This window comes from Delphinus delphis, chromosome 20 (assembly GCF_949987515.2).
Source record: "Delphinus delphis chromosome 20, mDelDel1.2, whole genome shotgun sequence".
Taxonomy (NCBI): domain Eukaryota; kingdom Metazoa; phylum Chordata; class Mammalia; order Artiodactyla; family Delphinidae; genus Delphinus; species Delphinus delphis.
The window spans coordinates 7075209-7092387 of NC_082702.1; the positions used below are offsets into that span (position 1 = coordinate 7075209).

At 58.3% G+C, this 17179-nt stretch overlaps 2 protein-coding genes across 5 annotated transcripts in view; both read left to right on the top strand.

The window, feature by feature from the left end:
* Positions 1-3156, top strand: part of NUP62 (nucleoporin 62) — a 25360-nt gene extending 22204 nt beyond the window's left edge. For both annotated transcript variants that reach the window (XM_060000342.1, XM_060000341.1), the window contains exon 2: positions 442-3156. In XM_060000342.1, coding sequence (XP_059856325.1) covers positions 506-2056 — 1551 coding nt within the window. In that variant the 5' untranslated portion in view covers positions 442-505 and the 3' untranslated portion in view covers positions 2057-3156. The remainder of the gene's footprint in view (positions 1-441) is intronic.
* IL4I1 (interleukin 4 induced 1) overlaps positions 1-16957 on the top strand; it is a 39639-nt gene extending 22682 nt beyond the window's left edge. Inside the window, exons 1-8 of one of the 3 annotated variants that reach the window (XM_060000339.1) lie at positions 10617-10659; positions 10979-11013; positions 11103-11341; positions 12030-12142; positions 12755-12956; positions 15031-15099; positions 15442-15578; positions 16006-16957. In XM_060000339.1, the coding sequence (XP_059856322.1) occupies positions 11001-11013; positions 11103-11341; positions 12030-12142; positions 12755-12956; positions 15031-15099; positions 15442-15578; positions 16006-16933 (1701 nt within the window). In that variant the 5' untranslated portion in view covers positions 10617-10659; positions 10979-11000 and the 3' untranslated portion in view covers positions 16934-16957. Of the gene's footprint in view, positions 1-7035; positions 7302-10616; positions 10660-10978; positions 11014-11102; positions 11342-12029; positions 12143-12754; positions 12957-15030; positions 15100-15441; positions 15579-16005 lie in introns of those variants that run through there. The other 2 variants (XM_060000340.1, XM_060000338.1) reach the window with 2 other exon arrangements.
* Positions 16958-17179: the final 222 nt, after the last annotated feature.

Genomic DNA, 17179 nt, shown 5'->3' on the forward strand with positions numbered 1-17179 from the left:
GCCTACCCCCACCCACTTGCAGTCAGCAGGGAGGCCTGCGGAGCAGGTCCCAAAGGCGCTTGTGTGCCTCTAGCCCCGCTCGCCAGAAGCGCCTCGAATCCGACCTCCTCCTCAGGGGCTGAGGTCGGTTCAGGCGCCCGCTCTTCGGCCTTCCCCTCCTTGGCAGCAGGGCTCCCGCTGGTGCTGGCTGTGGCCATGAGCGGCCCAAGCACCTCCAGCTCCTAGTGCCTGACCCCCGGGACGGGCTGTGCATCCCGATCCTTCTTTACTAGCTCAGCAGGGCCTGGTTAGGCCACACATTGAGAAGAGGGTGGGTGGCTGCTTAATCAGAACTATCGAGTCCTGCCACCCTGCAGACGGATCCGTCATACCGCTGAGGCTGCCTTTCCAAAACTGTCATCTGATCATGTCACTTCCTCTGCTTTGAAAAATCTTTCCAAGGTTGCAGACACCGGTGGATTTGCTTTGGGAGCCGGAGTAGCTGCTGCCACCAGAGTCTGGAGCCATGAGCGGGTTTAATTTTGGAGGCACTGGGGCCCCCACAGGCGGGTTCACCTTTGGCGCTGCAAAGACAGCAACAACCACGCCTGCTACGGGGTTTTCTTTCTCCACGTCTGGCACCGGCGGGTTTAATTTTGGGACTCCCTCCCAGCCAGCTGCGAGCACCCCTTCCACCAGCCTGTTCTCACTCACCACCCAGGCTCCGGCGACACAGACCCCAGGATTCAGTTTTGGAACCACAACTCCTACAGCAGGAGCAACCGGATTTTCCTTAGGGATCAACAGCCCAAAGCTAAACTTGAGCGGCACAGCTGCCACCCCAGCCACGACGCAGCCCAGCGGCTTTGGGCTCGGCGGCAGCACCCTCACCAATGCCATCTCGAGCGCCGTCACGTCAGCCCAGGGCACGGCGCCCACCGGCTTTGTGTTTGGTCCTACCACCACGTCTGCTGCTCCGTCCACCACACCTGGGGGCTTCTCGTTCACGGGTGGAGGCACGTCCCAGACCGGGACCTCCGGCTTCAACATTGGCTCCATGGGGAGTTCGGCCCAGCCCACGGCCCTCACCGGGCTGCCCTTCACACCGGCCACGCCAGTGGCCACTGGAGCAGGGGCCACACAGCCGGCTGCTTCCGCACCCACCGCCACGACCGCCAGTGCTGGGCCCTCGCTCTTTGCCTCGCTGGCAAACGCTCCAGCCTCGTCTGCTGCCACCGGGCTCTCCCTTTGTGCCCCAGCCACCACGGCAGGGACGCCTGGAGTGGGGACGTTGGGCTTCAGCCTGAAGGCCCCTGGAGCAGCTTCCACCACCTCCACGGCAACGACCACCACCGCCACCACTGCCACCACCGGCTTCTCCTTGAATATAAAACCACTGGCTCCAGCTGGGATCCCCAGCAACACAGCGGCCTCCGGGACCACCCCAGCCGGCCCCAGTGCAGCCACCGGGGTGTCCGCCAGCCCCGCGATGACCTACGCCCAGCTGGAGAGTCTGATCAACAAGTGGAGCCTGGAGCTGGAGGACCAGGAACGGCACTTCTTACAGCAGGCCACGCAGGTCAACGCCTGGGACCGCACACTGATCGAGAACGGGGAGAAGATCACCACCCTCCACCGCGAGGTCGAGAAGGTGAAGCTGGACCAGAAGAGGCTGGACCAGGAGCTTGACTTCATCCTGTCTCAGCAGAAGGAGCTGGAGGACCTGCTGAGCCCGCTGGAGGAGTCAGTCAAGGAGCAGAGCGGGACGGTGTACCTGCAGCACGCCGACGAGGAGCGAGAGAAGACCTACAAGCTGGCCGAGAACATCGATGCACAGCTGAAGCGCATGGCCCAGGACCTCAAGGACATCATCGAGCATCTGAACACGTCAGGGGGCCCCGCCGACACCAGCGACCCGCTGCAGCAGATCTGCAAGATCCTCAACGCGCACATGGACTCGCTGCAGTGGATCGACCAGAACTCGGCCCTGCTGCAGAGGAAGGTGGAGGAGGTGACCAAGGTGTGCGAGGGCCGCCGCAAGGAGCAGGAGCGCAGCTTCCGCATCACCTTCGACTGAGCCACTGCCCCGAGGGTGCACAGCGGGACTGGGGACATGCAGTTACTGTCCCATTTGGGGTTGCAGTGAAATACATGTTTCTTTCTTTCAAACAGTCGTGCTGTTGAGAGAACTGTTCTGTGGTTAGACTTTCCACCTTAGCGAATAGAAAGGATTCTCAGAGCGCCGGTCCAGGCAGCAGCCTCACAGGTGTGGTGTTTGTGTGTCCTAGACTCTCTCCATCTACTACAACCACCCACCTCCAAGAGCTGGAGAAGCACTGAGCTGCCTGAGAACCACTTGTCTCCCAGCCGGGGTGCCACGTGGCCACCCTGTCCAACACACAGTCGTAGGTGCAGGGAGAAAAGACTACGGTTGAAGAATCTCCATCCTCAAGGAGCCAGCAGCCTGGTATAAGTGTAACCAGTATAGAGAAGTGACTTGTGAATGGAACGGACAGTGGGACCTAGAATTTCAAAGGAGGAGAGATAGGTCAGATGAGGGACTTGAATGAGGTGTTGAGAAAAGAGGTCTCACCTTGCCTGGCTGACACACCTCCTCGTCCTCGTCTCCTTGTCTCAGGCTTCTCCTCCGGGAAGCCCTCTCAGCCACCCTGAAGCTGGGTCAGGTGGCCGCCCTGCATCCTGCGGGCCCCACACCACACTGAGCTTGCGAGCTCACATCTTTGGTTGCTCACATCTTTGGTTACACTCGTCACACTGTATTGTGCCGACTGTTTACTTCTCTGCCTTGCCAGTAGGTTGTGAGCCCCTGGGGGCAGGGACTGTTTCTTGTTCCCCTTGTGTCCTCGGCACAATTCCTGTCACACTTGTCAAACAGGTGAACAGTAGAGATGAAACCAGCATAAAACATTAGTCCACAGGATGCCTGTTAAGTGGCCAGGGTGCCAGAGGTGGCCACAGACTTGATTCTGAACCTCCCAAAGCCAAAGCAAACCTAGTCAGCTGCAGTGAGATAGACCCACGGTGTGCAGAAGGCAGAAGCCCGCCAGCTGTATCCCAGGTGTCTTTTGTATTTGTCTGTACACTCTGCTGCACTGAAATACCTACGGCTGTCTGTTGCGTTTCTAAATAAAATAAAGTTTATAGTGGAATAAAAAAGCTGCTGTTAATGTGGATAACTTAGAAGAAGGTTGGGAAAAGAGCAGGTTCCAGATCAAGTGGGATGCCATTTGTCTGAAATTCAGAAGCAAGCAAACCTACATGCACTGCCGAGGCGTGCACACACGTACACACACACATACACGTGTTCACAACGTGGCTTCCTCTGGTGCTGATGGCAGGAGAGGAGCAGGGGGGGAAACCCGTTATAGCTGGGTCATATCTGCCAGTACATGGAAATACTCAGTCATCTGTCACCATCCCCAAGGCGTGTCATCAGCGGCACTCCTCTCCCTGTTACCTGGGGCTGGCCGGAGGGTTCTAGTTGTGCTTCAACAGTGGGCAACAGGTAAAGCTGGGCTGCAGCTTTGTATCGGGTGATTTCCAGATACTGGCCTGACGTTCTCCCTCTGACCCTGGCCCCTGTAGGCGCTAGTGATGCCGAGCGCTCAGATCTTGCTCCTGGTTCAGGGCGTTGGAAGTCTGCCCTCCAGCCTCCCTCAGCCTGTGCCACACTAAGCCGTGTTTTGGCTAAGGAGGGCCCAAGGACACTGGACATGTATGGGCCAGTTTCCCAAAGTCATGATCATGAGTCATTTCCTCAGGCCATCTTGGGCTTCTAAGAACCACTGTCCCATCCCAGCAGAAGCCATGGAAGAGGGAGGGGAACGAGCTAGAGGAGGGAGACCCCGGCAACCCCAGTTGCTTCTCTCCGAAGGCTCCGGCCCCTGCAACAGTGGCCCTTTGTGCCATCTGTGAGCCGTGACTTCATCCGGGACCCGTATCTGACTCCCTCACCTAAGCTGAGGAGAGATAGGGAGGCCTTGAGTCCCCTTAGAAAGTAGGAAGTAGTGTTTTACCTACATGTATTCATTCAGCATCCATCTTTGGAGCACCTACTACCTACCAGATCCTGATCTAGCATTGGGGTTTCAAAAATGGAACGACAGGGCTTCCCTGGTGGCGCAGTGGTTGAGAGTCCGCCTGCCGATGCAGGGGACACGGGTTCGTGCCCCGGTCTGGGAGGATCCCACATGCCACGGAGCGGCTGGGCCCGTGAGCCATGGCCGCTGAGCCTGCGCGTCCAGAGCCTGTGCTCCGCAACGGGAGAGGCCACAACAGTGAGAGGCCCGCATACTGCCAAAAAAAAAAAAAATGGAACGATAATTCTCTGCGCATGAGGTCACTGGCAGCGGCCACACAATCTCGATAAGAAAAAAAAAATTCCTTGAGCTTGCATTGCCAATGCATATACCTGTTACTTTGCATATTAAACATTAGTGGAGCTTAATTGCTTTCTTATAGTTGTATTTTTTTAAATAAAAACAAATTGAAGTTCTAATATTTTCCTCCCACACCCCAAGGGATCTCGGCACCCCACTTTGAAGAACACAAGCGATTATAATAATTCGACACAACAGCTGTGCCAGAGTGGGGGCTCCCGTGCTTGGGCACCATGGGGGGAATGGCTCCAGTGTCTTCCTGGGGGAGCCAGGGGCGTTCCCAAGATTGCAATAGGGTCAGCAGCTGACTGGGTACCACCCTGCGGATGCTGGCTTCATTGTAATTGCAGTTTCCCTTTCTAGGAAGAAAACAGATGCATTTCCTTGTCAGTCCAGACAAATGGCCTCTCCTTAAGTTCCTCTTCATTAATTAACATGAAGACAAGCGTGGTGGCTAAATTCGCAGTCAGAGGCTTTTAAAGGTGAATCTCTCCCTCAGTAAGCTGTTACGGCATTTCTTCTCCCTGTTTAGGGGTAAGAGTGGCGACTGTGGGGTTATGGTTACGGCTCGCTTTTCATCTCCAAGACACCCTCAAACAACTGCCTCCGTTATGGCCTGGCCCTTTCCCCAGGATGATGCCCCTGCCTCATCTGGCACAGGTGGGGATCAAAGAGTCAGATGTTGGGGCTTCCCTGGTGGCGCAGTGGTTGAGAGTCCGCCTGCCGATCCAGGGGACACGGGTTCGTGCCCCAGTCCGGGAAGATCCCACATGCCGTGGAGCGGCTGGGCCGGTGAGCCATGGCCACTGAGCCTGCATGTCCGGAGCCTGTGCTCCGCAACAGGAGAGGCCACAACAGTGAGAGGCCCGCGTACCTCAAAAAAAAAAAAAAAAAAGAGTCAGATGTTTGAAACAACCAGAGATTTCCAGAGGTCGAGCAGCCTTGATCTCCAAAGGGAAGTTGAAACAAATGAGTCTCAAGCAGTGGTGTGCTGGTAGCAGTCAGCCCTCCAGGGTCAGGGAAAGCCCTGACCGATAGCATATGCCCATTCCCATGGTGTAAATTCTCCCACTATGGCTGATTTCAAGCCACCAAGATGAAGTCACCAAACACAAATTTGGGAAATTGACACACACTGTGTAGATGCAACTAATTCACCTCAAGAGTATATATGTAATAGTAAAAGATAATCAGATAATTAAGGGATGAATTTTGAGTAAATAAAATTAATTGTAAATATTTTAATAATGGCTTGCAAAGCAAAACCAAAAAAGAGATCCGAAAATTAAATGGTCGGCTCTCGTGAATAGGTGTGAGCCAGCTCCAGCACACCACTGCTCCCAGGGTTTTCAATCGACCTCAAAATTGCCTTGGTGCTTTAAAAGTCTGCCCTCAGACCAGCAGCTCTCTGCAGAACTTCCCAGGAACAAAATCCCTCACTCTCAGAAGTCAGGTCTGCTTGTGGACACCAGCCAACCCCCAGCCAGACATAACTGTCCTGAGCCGCCCCTGGGCCTCTCCCACAGCCCTCACACACCTTGGCACTGGTCACTTCACACTCCAGAGACCCACCTGGGCGCTACCCACACCTTACCTCCAGACACCATCCTGGTTCAACCCCATGACCTGCTGAGATTTCCCCGAGGCAGAGCCCAGGTGTGCTGCTCTGCTAGGCTCAGGCCTAGCCTGGGGCCATGGGGCCACATCAGACCCCACCCTGGGTTATAAGAACATAGACCCCCAAATCCACTGAACTGAAAGTGACACTTCCTGTCAAAGATACTCAGTATCACTCAGGTGCAGTGTGGGCTCTGTGAATGTTGATTCAAACCAACTGTTAAAAGAAAAAAAAGTTTTGATGGGACTTCTCTGGTGGTCCAGTGGTTGAGACTACGTGCTACCAGTGCAGGGGACACAGGTTCGATCCCTGGTCGGGGAACTAAGATCCTGCATGCCGCATGGCGTGGCCCAAAGAAAAAAAAAAACACGTTTTGAGATAATCAGGGAAGTGTAAGCATTGATTTAATATCATTTTTAAATATGATAATGGTATTGGAGTTTTATTTTTGAAAAGGCAAATAAGTTCTTATCTTTTTTTAATTAATTTTTATTGGAGTATAGTTGATTTACAATGTTGTGTTATTTTCTGCTATACAGCAAAGTGAATCAGTTTTACATATACATAAATCCACTCTTTTAGATTCTATTCACATATGTCATTACAGAGTACTGAGTTCCCTGGTCCATACAGTAGGTCCTTATTAGTTATCTATTTTATATATAGCAATGTATATATGTCAGTCCCAAACTCCCAATTTATCCCTCCCACCAAGTTCTGTTCTTTTAGCGCAGAAGTTGGCAAACTGTGACCCCACTTCCCGTTTTTGTAAGTAAAGTTTTACTGGAACACAGCCACACCCATCCATTTACGTGCTGTGACTGCTAGGAGGACAGAGTTGAGTAGGCGAGGTGGAGACCACGTGGCCCCAAAAGTCTCAGATGTTTATAGAAAAAGTTTGCCAACTTCTGTCTTACAGAAACATCCTCAAGTATTCACCTACAAAAATGATAATATGTCTGGGGTTTGCTGTAAAATAATCAGCGGGGGACGGAGAAAGTGTAAATGAAACAAGATAGGCTATGAGGCGATGAATACACCTGGCTTCATCATCCTAGTCTGTTTTTATATATGTTTGAAATTTTCCGTAATAAAAAACTTTCGAGAAGGGGGCATCTGCGCTCCACAGCCTCCCAACTGCTCTGATCCCACACCAGGACCCTGGCATCTCTGGTCTAACAAGGGAATCAGGACAGAGCCAGCACTACTCAGCCTGGTTTCACATATGCCCAACGATGACTTCTGTCCCGGGCTAACCAGAAAGGCCATGGGCGCTGAGAGAGCCCGCCAGAGCCAGCCATGCTGTGAGTGCCCCCCCCATCAGAGCCCTGGGGTTCTGGAAACTGGGGAAGGAGGAGCAAGGGGGCTCTGAGGGAAGGGGGCCCCTGTCTAGGGGTCAGGCCAGGGATCAGGGCCTCAAGTAGGTCTGTCCTCTGCCCTCTGCACCCCTCCCCATCCAGGTCTGGACCTCCGACTTCTGTCTGGGGCCCTTGGCATCCCCTGGGTAGGCCCTGCCCTCCTCTGAGACTCGGGGAAAGTTTTAATACTGACCACTCAGGGTCTTTGGACTGACTCAGAGGAAAGAATATATATAAGGCACTAGTCCTGTCTGTTGCCCATCTCTGTGGCCACCATCACTAGTAGCTGCCCTGAGGGGCCACAGAGGGCCCCCCGGGGGGGGCGGGAGCGGGGCCAGGTCTCTGGCTGCTTCGGATGTGACCTAACCCCGTTAGAACTGTCATTGTGGTTCTAGAAGCCAGCCAAATAAGGTAGGGTTTTCTCCCTAGAGACAATTTTTACCTGAAAGGGTTGAAAAAGCCCCAGGTCTTTCCCACCATCTGCCTCCACCCTCAGTTCTCACTGTGTGTCCTGTGTCTCCTACTCACAAGCTTAGGAAACCTAACCTAATCCAAACCACTCTTTGACCCTAATTCATACCCTAATACCGTAAATTCAGCCCTAACACCAATCTCTGATTTTATCAGGAATGAGTCTGGAAGATCCAGTCATTTCTACCAAAGCAACCCCCAAATTACTCATAATCTCTTGACCCCAAAACAACCTTTGGTGTACGGCCTTCCAGCATGTCTCTTCCTGCCAACTGGACTGTGGACCGTATCTGGCCGCTCTTGGGTGTTCCACCCAGCATCAACCAAACCCTAAGCCGGGGCGATTCTGCCTCCCCCTCCTCTGGGAATGGTTGGCGATGTCTAGAGACATTTGTAGCTGTTAAGCCTGGAGGGGCAAGCGCTACTGGCATCTAGTGGGTAGAGGCCAGTGATGCTACTCAACGTCCTACAATGCACAGGACCTTCCTCACAAAAACGGTCCCAACTGCATAGCACCGACACGGAGAGCCCCTACCCGGGCGCCATCCCCGGTCCATGGGCCTGAGCTAACCAAGTGTTAGCCATCCTGGAGCCTGGCTGCTGGGATCAAACACAGGTTCTGCCCCTTAGCTGGTGCCTGATCTGGGCCCCAGTTTTCTCCACTGTAAAATGGGGACAGCTCAACCCACCCTGTCAGAGTTGTCACTGGAGTCAATAAAGTAGAACGTGTAGCGTGTCGGGCACGCGGTACTCAGCAGGACCCACCGTCACCTTATCAGCATCCAGGAGGCCGAGCAGGCCTTGCCCTCGTAGCCTCCGAGAGTCCTGCTCGCCTCCCCACCTGACTCCTTGCATGGGGTCTCTGGGGTAAGGCTGCACGCCTTCCACAGAGTCCAGGGGGTGAACTGGGGGTGCGCCCGGAGCCGGGGGGACTGTGAACAGAGACCCTGTGCAGGAGAGACCAGGGGGTCAACCCAGGGACCCCAGGAGGGCCCCCCTAGATGCTCTGCGGACCAACACTCCTTGCCCAGACATGCCCTGGGAGCCCCTTGGCTCTGCTGCCTCCATCCCTTTCTGCTTCCATGTTCTTGCTGCTCCCTTTCTCTGTGTGGGACATTGCCATGAGGCCGTAGAGCAGAGGGGCCTCTGGGAAGGGGACGGGGTGGGGGCAGGGACCTGGGATCAGGTGGACTCCCAGCTCTGCTGTTTCCCACTGTGGGACCCCGGGCAAGTGCCTTCCCCGCCGCGGGCCAGGCTCCCCTCCCTCACAAGGTGTGTAAGGTCCTGACGCGATGGCACGCCAACCCTCTACGTCATTGTGAATAAAGCAGGCGGGGTCTGCGATGGGAAGGCCTGCCAGCTCTGAGGCCTGTGCAAGTCCTGGGGTCCGCCCCTGCCCAGCCCCTGGCCACCTCTGAGCCTCAGATTCCTCCTCTACCCAGGGCAGAGCTCTGAGCGCAGGCCACCTCAGAGAGCGGCAACCCTCTCGCTGCTGGTTTTTGCTGACTCGCGCCCTTGGCTTTCTCTTAGTGTCCAGCTCACTGATTGTGTTTCCTTCTTGGCCACCGCCTTCCCACCCACATCAGATGTTTTCTGACTCACTGGTATGCACCCCCTCCAACCCCGTACCTCCATCAAACCACATCCCTCTTTGATTTACTGTTTGGATTTTCCCAACTCGTTGCTGCAGAGCACCTGCTGCCCTCTGGCTTTCCTTCTTACCACTCGCCTGGTGCTCTCTCCTCCAACCCCCAGAAAAATCCCCAAGATTGCCTCTGCCCACCCCCTTCAAGGGACCCACCATAGGTCCCCTTGGCTGAAGTCCCGAAGCCATGAGCCCCGCAGGGGCTCCTTGGAGCCGGGTCACCCTGTTCCCACTGCCTGCCCCTCGCCCCTGAGGAGAAAAGGGCCCACGGACAGTGGGTGGCGATGGCCAAAGCCAGGGAGAGAGACAGAAGCACTCGACGCTTTCTCCGAGGTGCCCCCCGCCGAAGCCCTAGCCTGAGCCGAGCGTCACAGTGGTTCTCAGCGCAGGGGGGACGGGCTCCTTGTGCAGGGCTGGGGTTGAGGGGGCCTTCACTGAATCCCTCTAGCACCCCCCGCTGCGGCAGCAGCTGGCATTTCCTAAGAAGCAGCTTCTAGTACTGACCCGGCTACTGTTCCCAGGGCCCCGACCTGGACTCACTGCCTACTCCCACCAGCACAGGAGCGGCCCCCACCTTGACAGATGACACCGGAGCCAAAGAGAGGGGAAGGCCTGCTCCAAGTCCCCCCTGGCAGGTGCCAGACTCAGGACCCAGGCAGGCTGGCCCAGAGCTCGTGCCACCGACCACGAGCTGCTGCCTGTGAGTCCCCTGCTGTGCCCGTTTCACTGAGCTCAGAGCGGCCATGTGGCGGGGGCCAGCGAGGGCCCTCCAGAGCACAGGGACGGCTGACACAGAGAAGGACTCAGAGGCTGTCGCAGGGCACACGCAGTCCCAAGGCCAGAGGCCGCCTCTCCCCCTGCTCTGAGAATGAAAGAGGCAGAGAGGGCAGAGAAGAGGGCAGACACAGGGGCCCTGCGATCAGATCAGGGGGACCAAGGGCTCGGGCAGGCCAGACTGATTTGCTTCCTCCCAACCCCTTCCCCCGCTGCCGCGCCCCCTCCAGCCTCAACTAGACTCTGAGCATCTGACCCGCCCCCAAGGAAAGGAGTTTCATTTCCCACAGCTCGATTTCCCAAGAGGGAGGGGAGGGTGGGGTTCGGCTCAGTTTAAGGGCCGAGACGGGGGACTCGGCAGACAGGCGGAGGGGACAGAGGAGAGAGGAGGTGCTAATGCCTGCGGAGGCCGAGGTAGCGAGGAGGCTGCAGAGAGACTGGGCCCCACAGAAACAGACGGGGGAGACAGGGCTGAGCAGGGCAGATAAGGGAGAAACAGGGAGACCCAGAGGAGGTGAGAGAAAGGCGGGACAGAGAAGAGAGACAGGAGAGGAGGGCAGACAGGTGAGCAGAGACCAGGAGCCGGCTAGCCCGGGAACAGGGGACACACACGTGTAGAGAGACCAGGGCCATAGTGGGGAGGGCTGAGGTGGGCGCGGGGCAGCCCACAGTGGGCCAGGCTGGGGGGGACACAGGCTCCTGTCACAGTGGCCCTGCTTCCCCTCCAACCCAGACAACATCTCCCCCAGAGAGACATGGACTCCTTGGGTAAGTAAGCAGCGGAGGGAGCAGAAGCCGCTTTTCTCTCCCCACATACCCGCTGAGCTGCCCGCTGACCCTGTCCTTCTTCCCCCCAGCCTGGCGCCTCCTCGCCCTGGTCCCCATCCTCCTCAGCCTGGCGGCCTCCCTGGACTGGCAAACTGCCCAGAGCCGCGACCCCTTCGAGAAATGTATGCGAGACCCCGACTATGAGCAGCTGCTCAGAGTCCTGACCTTGGGCCTCAATCGGACCTCGAAGCCCCAGAGGGTGACTGTGGTTGGTGCAGGCGTGGCTGGGTTGTTGGCCGCCAAGGTGCTCAGCGATGCTGGACACAAGGTGAGAAGTGCTGCTTGCTGTCTACCTTGAGTCTTTCCTGCTGCGGCTGGGAGTCCCGGGTACAGGGACCTGGCCACGTCCCTGTTGAGGGGTGGGGGTGATGGGAGGCGGAGAGAGGGAGCTATGCTTTCCTTGTGGTCAGGGGAGCGAGGCCTGGAACCCTCTGCTCTAACATGAAACCCAGAGGGAACATGTGTCTGTGCTGAGGGCTTTGACTTTCCCTGCCCCACTCTCATCCTGGAGGAAAGTCCCTTGAAACCTCTTCCAACTTCCTGGGGGGAATTTGTGTTGGTGGAGATGGAAACTCCGCACAAGGGGGAGTGCCCCCTGAAGTCTAACCACTGTCCCTCCCACTGAAATCCAAGAATGAGTATGGGCCAGGCCAGTGGCTTCAGTACACAGAAGAAATCTCCCCACTCCCTGAGCTGGGAAGTCCCTCTGAAATCTGGCCAGCGGCCTTCCTGCTGCAGTCTGGAAATTGTCACATTGTACATGTTCACTATGACTTTCCGTTCTCCCACCAGCCCCTCCCACCTCCCCATAAAAAAAAAGATCCTTCTTTCATCTCCATCCGTGCTGCTGTGGGGATGGAAGATTGGGTGGGTGTGGGGTGGGGGCTGCGACAGGGTGGAGATGGGGAGTCAGTGGGAGGAGCTAAAGCACCTGCTTGCTGCCCATCGTCCCTCAGGTCACCATCCTGGAGGCAGACAACAGGATCGGGGGCCGAATCTTCACCTACCGGGACCGGAAGACCGGCTGGATTGGGGAGCTGGGAGCCATGCGCATGCCCAGCTCACACAGGTGGGGCCTGACCTGGGGGCCAGGCAGGCGCAGGGCCACCCCAGCCCCTACCTCTGAGCCCAGTCTCAACCAGATTCCCAACTCAATCACTGCTCCAGTGCCAGCACGAACCTCAACTCTGACCCCAAACCTGGCACCCCAGTAAAGTCAGGCCTAGACCCAACCTCCAGCTCTGTCCTTTTCCTGACTGACACTTCCGGGCCTCCCGGCTCCAGCCCCACCACTGAACCCCTGAAGTGCTCAGGCCACTGCGTCCAGCCCTTCCAGACCCCCAGCTCTATCTTCCCCGACCCTGGTCCTTTCCCCATCCCCAGCTCCCACCCCCATCCAACACAGCTCTGTCCCCATTCCTACTTGATCCCCAGTGAAAGCCACCTCCCCCTCCAAACCCAGTCCTGAAGTGCGCCGCCCTCAGCCTTCCAGCCTTGTTCCCCTTTCATTCCTGTCCCTGGCACTGAGGACCCCCAGTCTAGCCCGGCTCCAGCCTCATGCCCAGCCCCAAGCCCCGTCTCCAGCTGCCCCACCCACCCCCTTCCTTTCTCCAAGCCCCACTGGGGAGAGGGGCCCTCACCTCCCCCGCCCGACCCTCACCAGCGGCTCCCACTCCCTCAGGATCCTCCATGCGCTCTGCAAGAGCCTGGGACTCAATCTGACCAAATTCACCCAGTACGACGAGAACACGTGGACAGAGGTGCATGAGGTGAAGCTGCGGAACTACGTGGTGGAGAAGATGCCTGAGAAGCTGGGCTACAAGCTGCATCCCAAGGAGAAGGGCCACTCGCCCGAAGAAATCTACCAGATGGCTCTCAACAGGGTAGGCGCGTCCGCGAGCCCTGCAGCCCTGTCCCCCTGCCCCTGTCCTCCACGCTGTGGTGTCCCATGCCCTTTCCTCCTCCTGGCCTAGCTTTCCTTTTCCCATTCCTTCTGGTTTCCCATCACTGGCTCTTCCATCTTTAGTTTCCCCATAAGGCCTGATGATCCCCATCTCCCATCCCCTTCTCACTCACACACTGGCCAGAACAACCTCACCTTTCTACACCTTTGGGGTTTTTTTGGTTTGTTTTGGTTTTTTTTAGGCTGCGTCATTCGGCCCATGGGATGTGGGATCTTAGTTCCCCAACTAGGGATTGAATCCATGCCCCCTGCATTGGGAGCTCAGAGTCTTAACCACTGGACCGCCAGGGAAGTCCCGCTACACCTTTGGTTTAAACTATGATCTGTGGGCTTGTTTTCCAAGTCTATCTCCTGAGACCCAGACCTATGTCTGTCTCCCCCTGGCCATCCCCCAGGACCCTCCAGCTCCCACTGAGCTCGGCGGCAGCTTCCCTGAACCCACTCGGATTCCTGGGTTCCCCATCTCACAACAGTGCCATCATCACCACCCCCAGTCACGAAGCAGAGCTCCAGGGGCCATCCTCGCTTCCTGCCTTCCCTGTCAGGCCCCAGCTCCATCCGTCCTGCCCTCAACCGCCTCACACTGTTCCTACCTCTCTGTCCCCCCAGCTCCAGCCCCAGCTCAGGCCTGGACCTCTCCCTGCAGCCTCACCCTGGCCCACCCTGCTCACAGCCCCCTGTGCTCCCTAGCACCTCAGCCTCAGTTTGAAGCCCTGAGCAGTCTGGTCTCTCCCACTCCTTTAGCCCCATCTTCTCTCCAAGAAATTTTTATTGCCCACCCCAAACTCTCATGGTGGCCCAAACACCTTCAGCTCTGTACTCCTTCGTTTGCACTATGCTTGTCCACCGTCCCACACCCATGCCACTGACCCTGCCTGGAAGGCCTTTTCCTTTTCCCACCCAGGGAACCCTTTTCATCCCTCAAGAACCAGCTCCAGTGTCCCCTCCTCCAGGCAGCCTTCCCTGATGCCCTCAGGGAGGAGCCAGCCTAAGCCTCCTATGGGAGCTCCTAATTGTCCATCTCCTCTCGTGGACCAGGGTGGGCACTTAGTCCAGGCCATTTCTGTGCCCTGGCAGTGCCCAGTTTAAGGAGCCTAGGGAAATGTGAGGGGAAGGGTGAGTGAGTGAGTGAGTGAGTGAGTGAGTGAGTGAGTGAAGGGACACCTCCTTTGGGGAGTTCCCTGGCCACAAGAGAGAAGCCAGGTGGACAAAGGAGAGGGCTGAAAACAGAGGGCAGCGAGGCTTCCGGGAGGGGATGAGGCTTGAACAAAGTGGTGAATGATGACCAGTTGGGTGCCCGGCAAAGATGAGGGGGGTGAGCAAGTGCAGGGGCGTGGAGGTGGGGGAGACCCGAGGGTGGTCTGAGCACTGGACACTGTGCTGTAGACCTGAAGATGCCCTAAAAGATGGTGACCGAGGGGCTGGCAGGGGCCTTGAACGGCAGGCTGAGGGCTGGAACTCTGCAGCTCCAGGCACTGGGGAGCCACAGAAGGCTGTGGGCAGGCGAGGCGCCGCGAACAAACCCCCGTGAGCAGTCATGCCCTGTCAGGGCTGATGGGTGGGTGGCAGAAGGGACTCCACTTCCGTCTGTGCCCACAAAGATCCAGGCGACAGATAATTACCGTCCATAAGGACACAGCGCTGACTGAGACAAATAATTACTGTCCATAAGGACACAGCGCATGGAGCGCACAGGCTGGGACAGAGGCAGACAAAATAACACCCAACCAGGATGAGTGTGACATTGTCCGGTGGACCGAACGCCCGGGGAATGAGGGGTAGCAATGACTCAGGAGGACTTCCCAGGGTGGTGACATAGTTGCGGTGGAGGGCAAGGCTGCGGGCCGAGCACGGGCAACATCCTGGCAGCTTGAACAAGAGAGGTAAATGGCTGGCCGTGGGCAGGAGCAGGAAGAGAAGCCAGGTTTGGACCCCAGGTGGGGCCTCCCCGGTCCTGTCCCCACAGCTCAGCGCCACTGCTTGTCCCTCCACAGGCCATCGAAGATCTCAGGACACTGGGCTGCAGAAAGGCAATGATGAAGTTTGAAAGGCACACGCTCCTGGTGAGTGAGGGCCTCGGTGTCGCTGTCTGAGAAACGACGACAAGGAGGGTGTCCATGGGGCCTTGGGCGGGGAGTCAGAAGGCAGGAAACTGGGACCCCGGGCCTGCCACCTCCTCCCTGCCTGACGGGGCTGGACACGCCCCTCTTGGGGCTTCGGTTTCCCTCATCTGTCCCAAGGTGGGGGGGGCCGTATCGCTGAGGTCCAGGGAACCGCACTAAGCACGGCTGTGTCACTGAACTAAGTAAGAGGCTCCGCAGGGAGCGGCCCCGTGGGAGGGGGTACGGAGCCGGCAGGTGCAGCCTGCCTGGGCCCTGACCTGGGTGGGCCACGCCATCCCCCAGGAATACCTCCTCGGGGAGGGGAACCTGAGCCAGCCTGCCGTTCGGCTCCTGGGAGACGTGATGTCCAAGGACGGCTTCTTCTATCTCAACTTCGCCGAGGCCCTGCGGGCTCACAGCTGCCTCAGCGACCGGCTCCGGTGAGGCGGCGGGCTGGACAGACGCCGGGGGGGGGGGGGGGGGGCGGGGGGCGATGGGGCGAGTACGGAGTGGGCGGGGCTGGCGGGGTGGGCGCGGCCTGTAGATATGGGGGCAGGGGCCCAGGGGGCGGAGAGAGGCGCGCTGGGTCCCGCCACACTCGCCCCCGCATCCCGGTTCCTCCAGGGGAAGAAAGGTACCTGGCGAGTGGCGTGGCCCTGAGGGGACGAGGCGGGGTTCCCGGGTCACACCGCTCAGCTCCCGGGCCTCGGGGGGCCATCGGGGACTGACGAGGGCGGGGTAGATGAAGGGGTGGGATTAGAGGCAAGCGGCAAGTGAGAACTGGAGCGGGGAGCGGGGAGTGTCTGGGGAGGGGCCGCTGCGGAGATGCAGGGCCCGAGAGCCCGTCACGCACCCGCCCCGCCGCAGGTACAGCCGTATCGCGGGCGGCTGGGACCTGTTGCCGCGCGCGCTGCTGAGCTCGCTGTCGGGGCCTGTGCTGCTGCACACGCCCGTCGTGGCGATTAAGCAGGGGACGCACGAGGTGAGCGTGTACTTCGAGCCCTCGCGCCGGGCCCGGAATCAGAAGTCCTTGACGGCCGACGTGGTGCTGCTGACGGTGAGCGGGCCCGCGCTGCAGCGCATCACCTTCACGCCGCCGCTGACGCTCAAGTGGCAGGAGGCAGTGCGCGCGCTGCATTACATGCCGGCCACCAAGGTGTTCCTGAGCTTCCGCCGGCCCTTCTGGCACGACGAGCATATCGAAGGCGGCCACTCGAACACCGACCGACCGTCGCGCGTGATATTCTATCCGCCGCCTGGCGAGGGCGCGCTGCTGCTCGCCTCGTACACGTGGTCGGACGCGGCTGCCACGTTCGCTGGCCTGAGCCTGTCCGAAGCCCTGCGCTTGGCGCTCGACGACGTGGCGGCGCTTCACGGGCCCATCGTGTACCGGCTCTGGGACGGCAGCGGCATCGTCAAGCGCTGGGCGGAGGACCCGCACAGCCAGGGCGGCTTCGTGGTGCAGCCCCCGATGCTCTGGCGAACCGACAAGGACGAGGATCAGGAGTACGATTGGGCGGTCCCCCACGGCCGCATTTACTTCGCCGGCGAGCACACGGCCTACCCGCACGGCTGGGTGGAGACGGCCGTCAAGTCGGCACTGCGGGCCGCGGTCTTGATCAACGGCCGGACCAGCAGCTGGAACGACCCCCGGACCATCAACAGCATGGGGCATGTGCACGTGGCGCCCGCCCACCACCACCCGCGCAGCCTCGAAAGGGGGCGGGGCACCCACTCTCCAGCCTTACATGCCGTCACCGCTCCGCACACGACCCAAAAGAGGACCGAATATTAAAGTATTTTTGGAAACAGCAGTGTGGTCCCGCCCCCTCCCTGGCTCAGTCGCTTCCCCAATTTGCAGGAGCAAAACCATTAGCCCTCGCGGTAGAAGGGGCTGCGCCTATCCTGGAGCCCCAGAAGCTGTCCTACTTCTTCCTGGGCCGCGGGCTCCGTTTGGGGGAGTAGGAGGTACAGGATGGACACTGCTTTGCGCCACCGGTAAACGTTAATCACAGTGCCCCACAACGGCTGTCACGACACA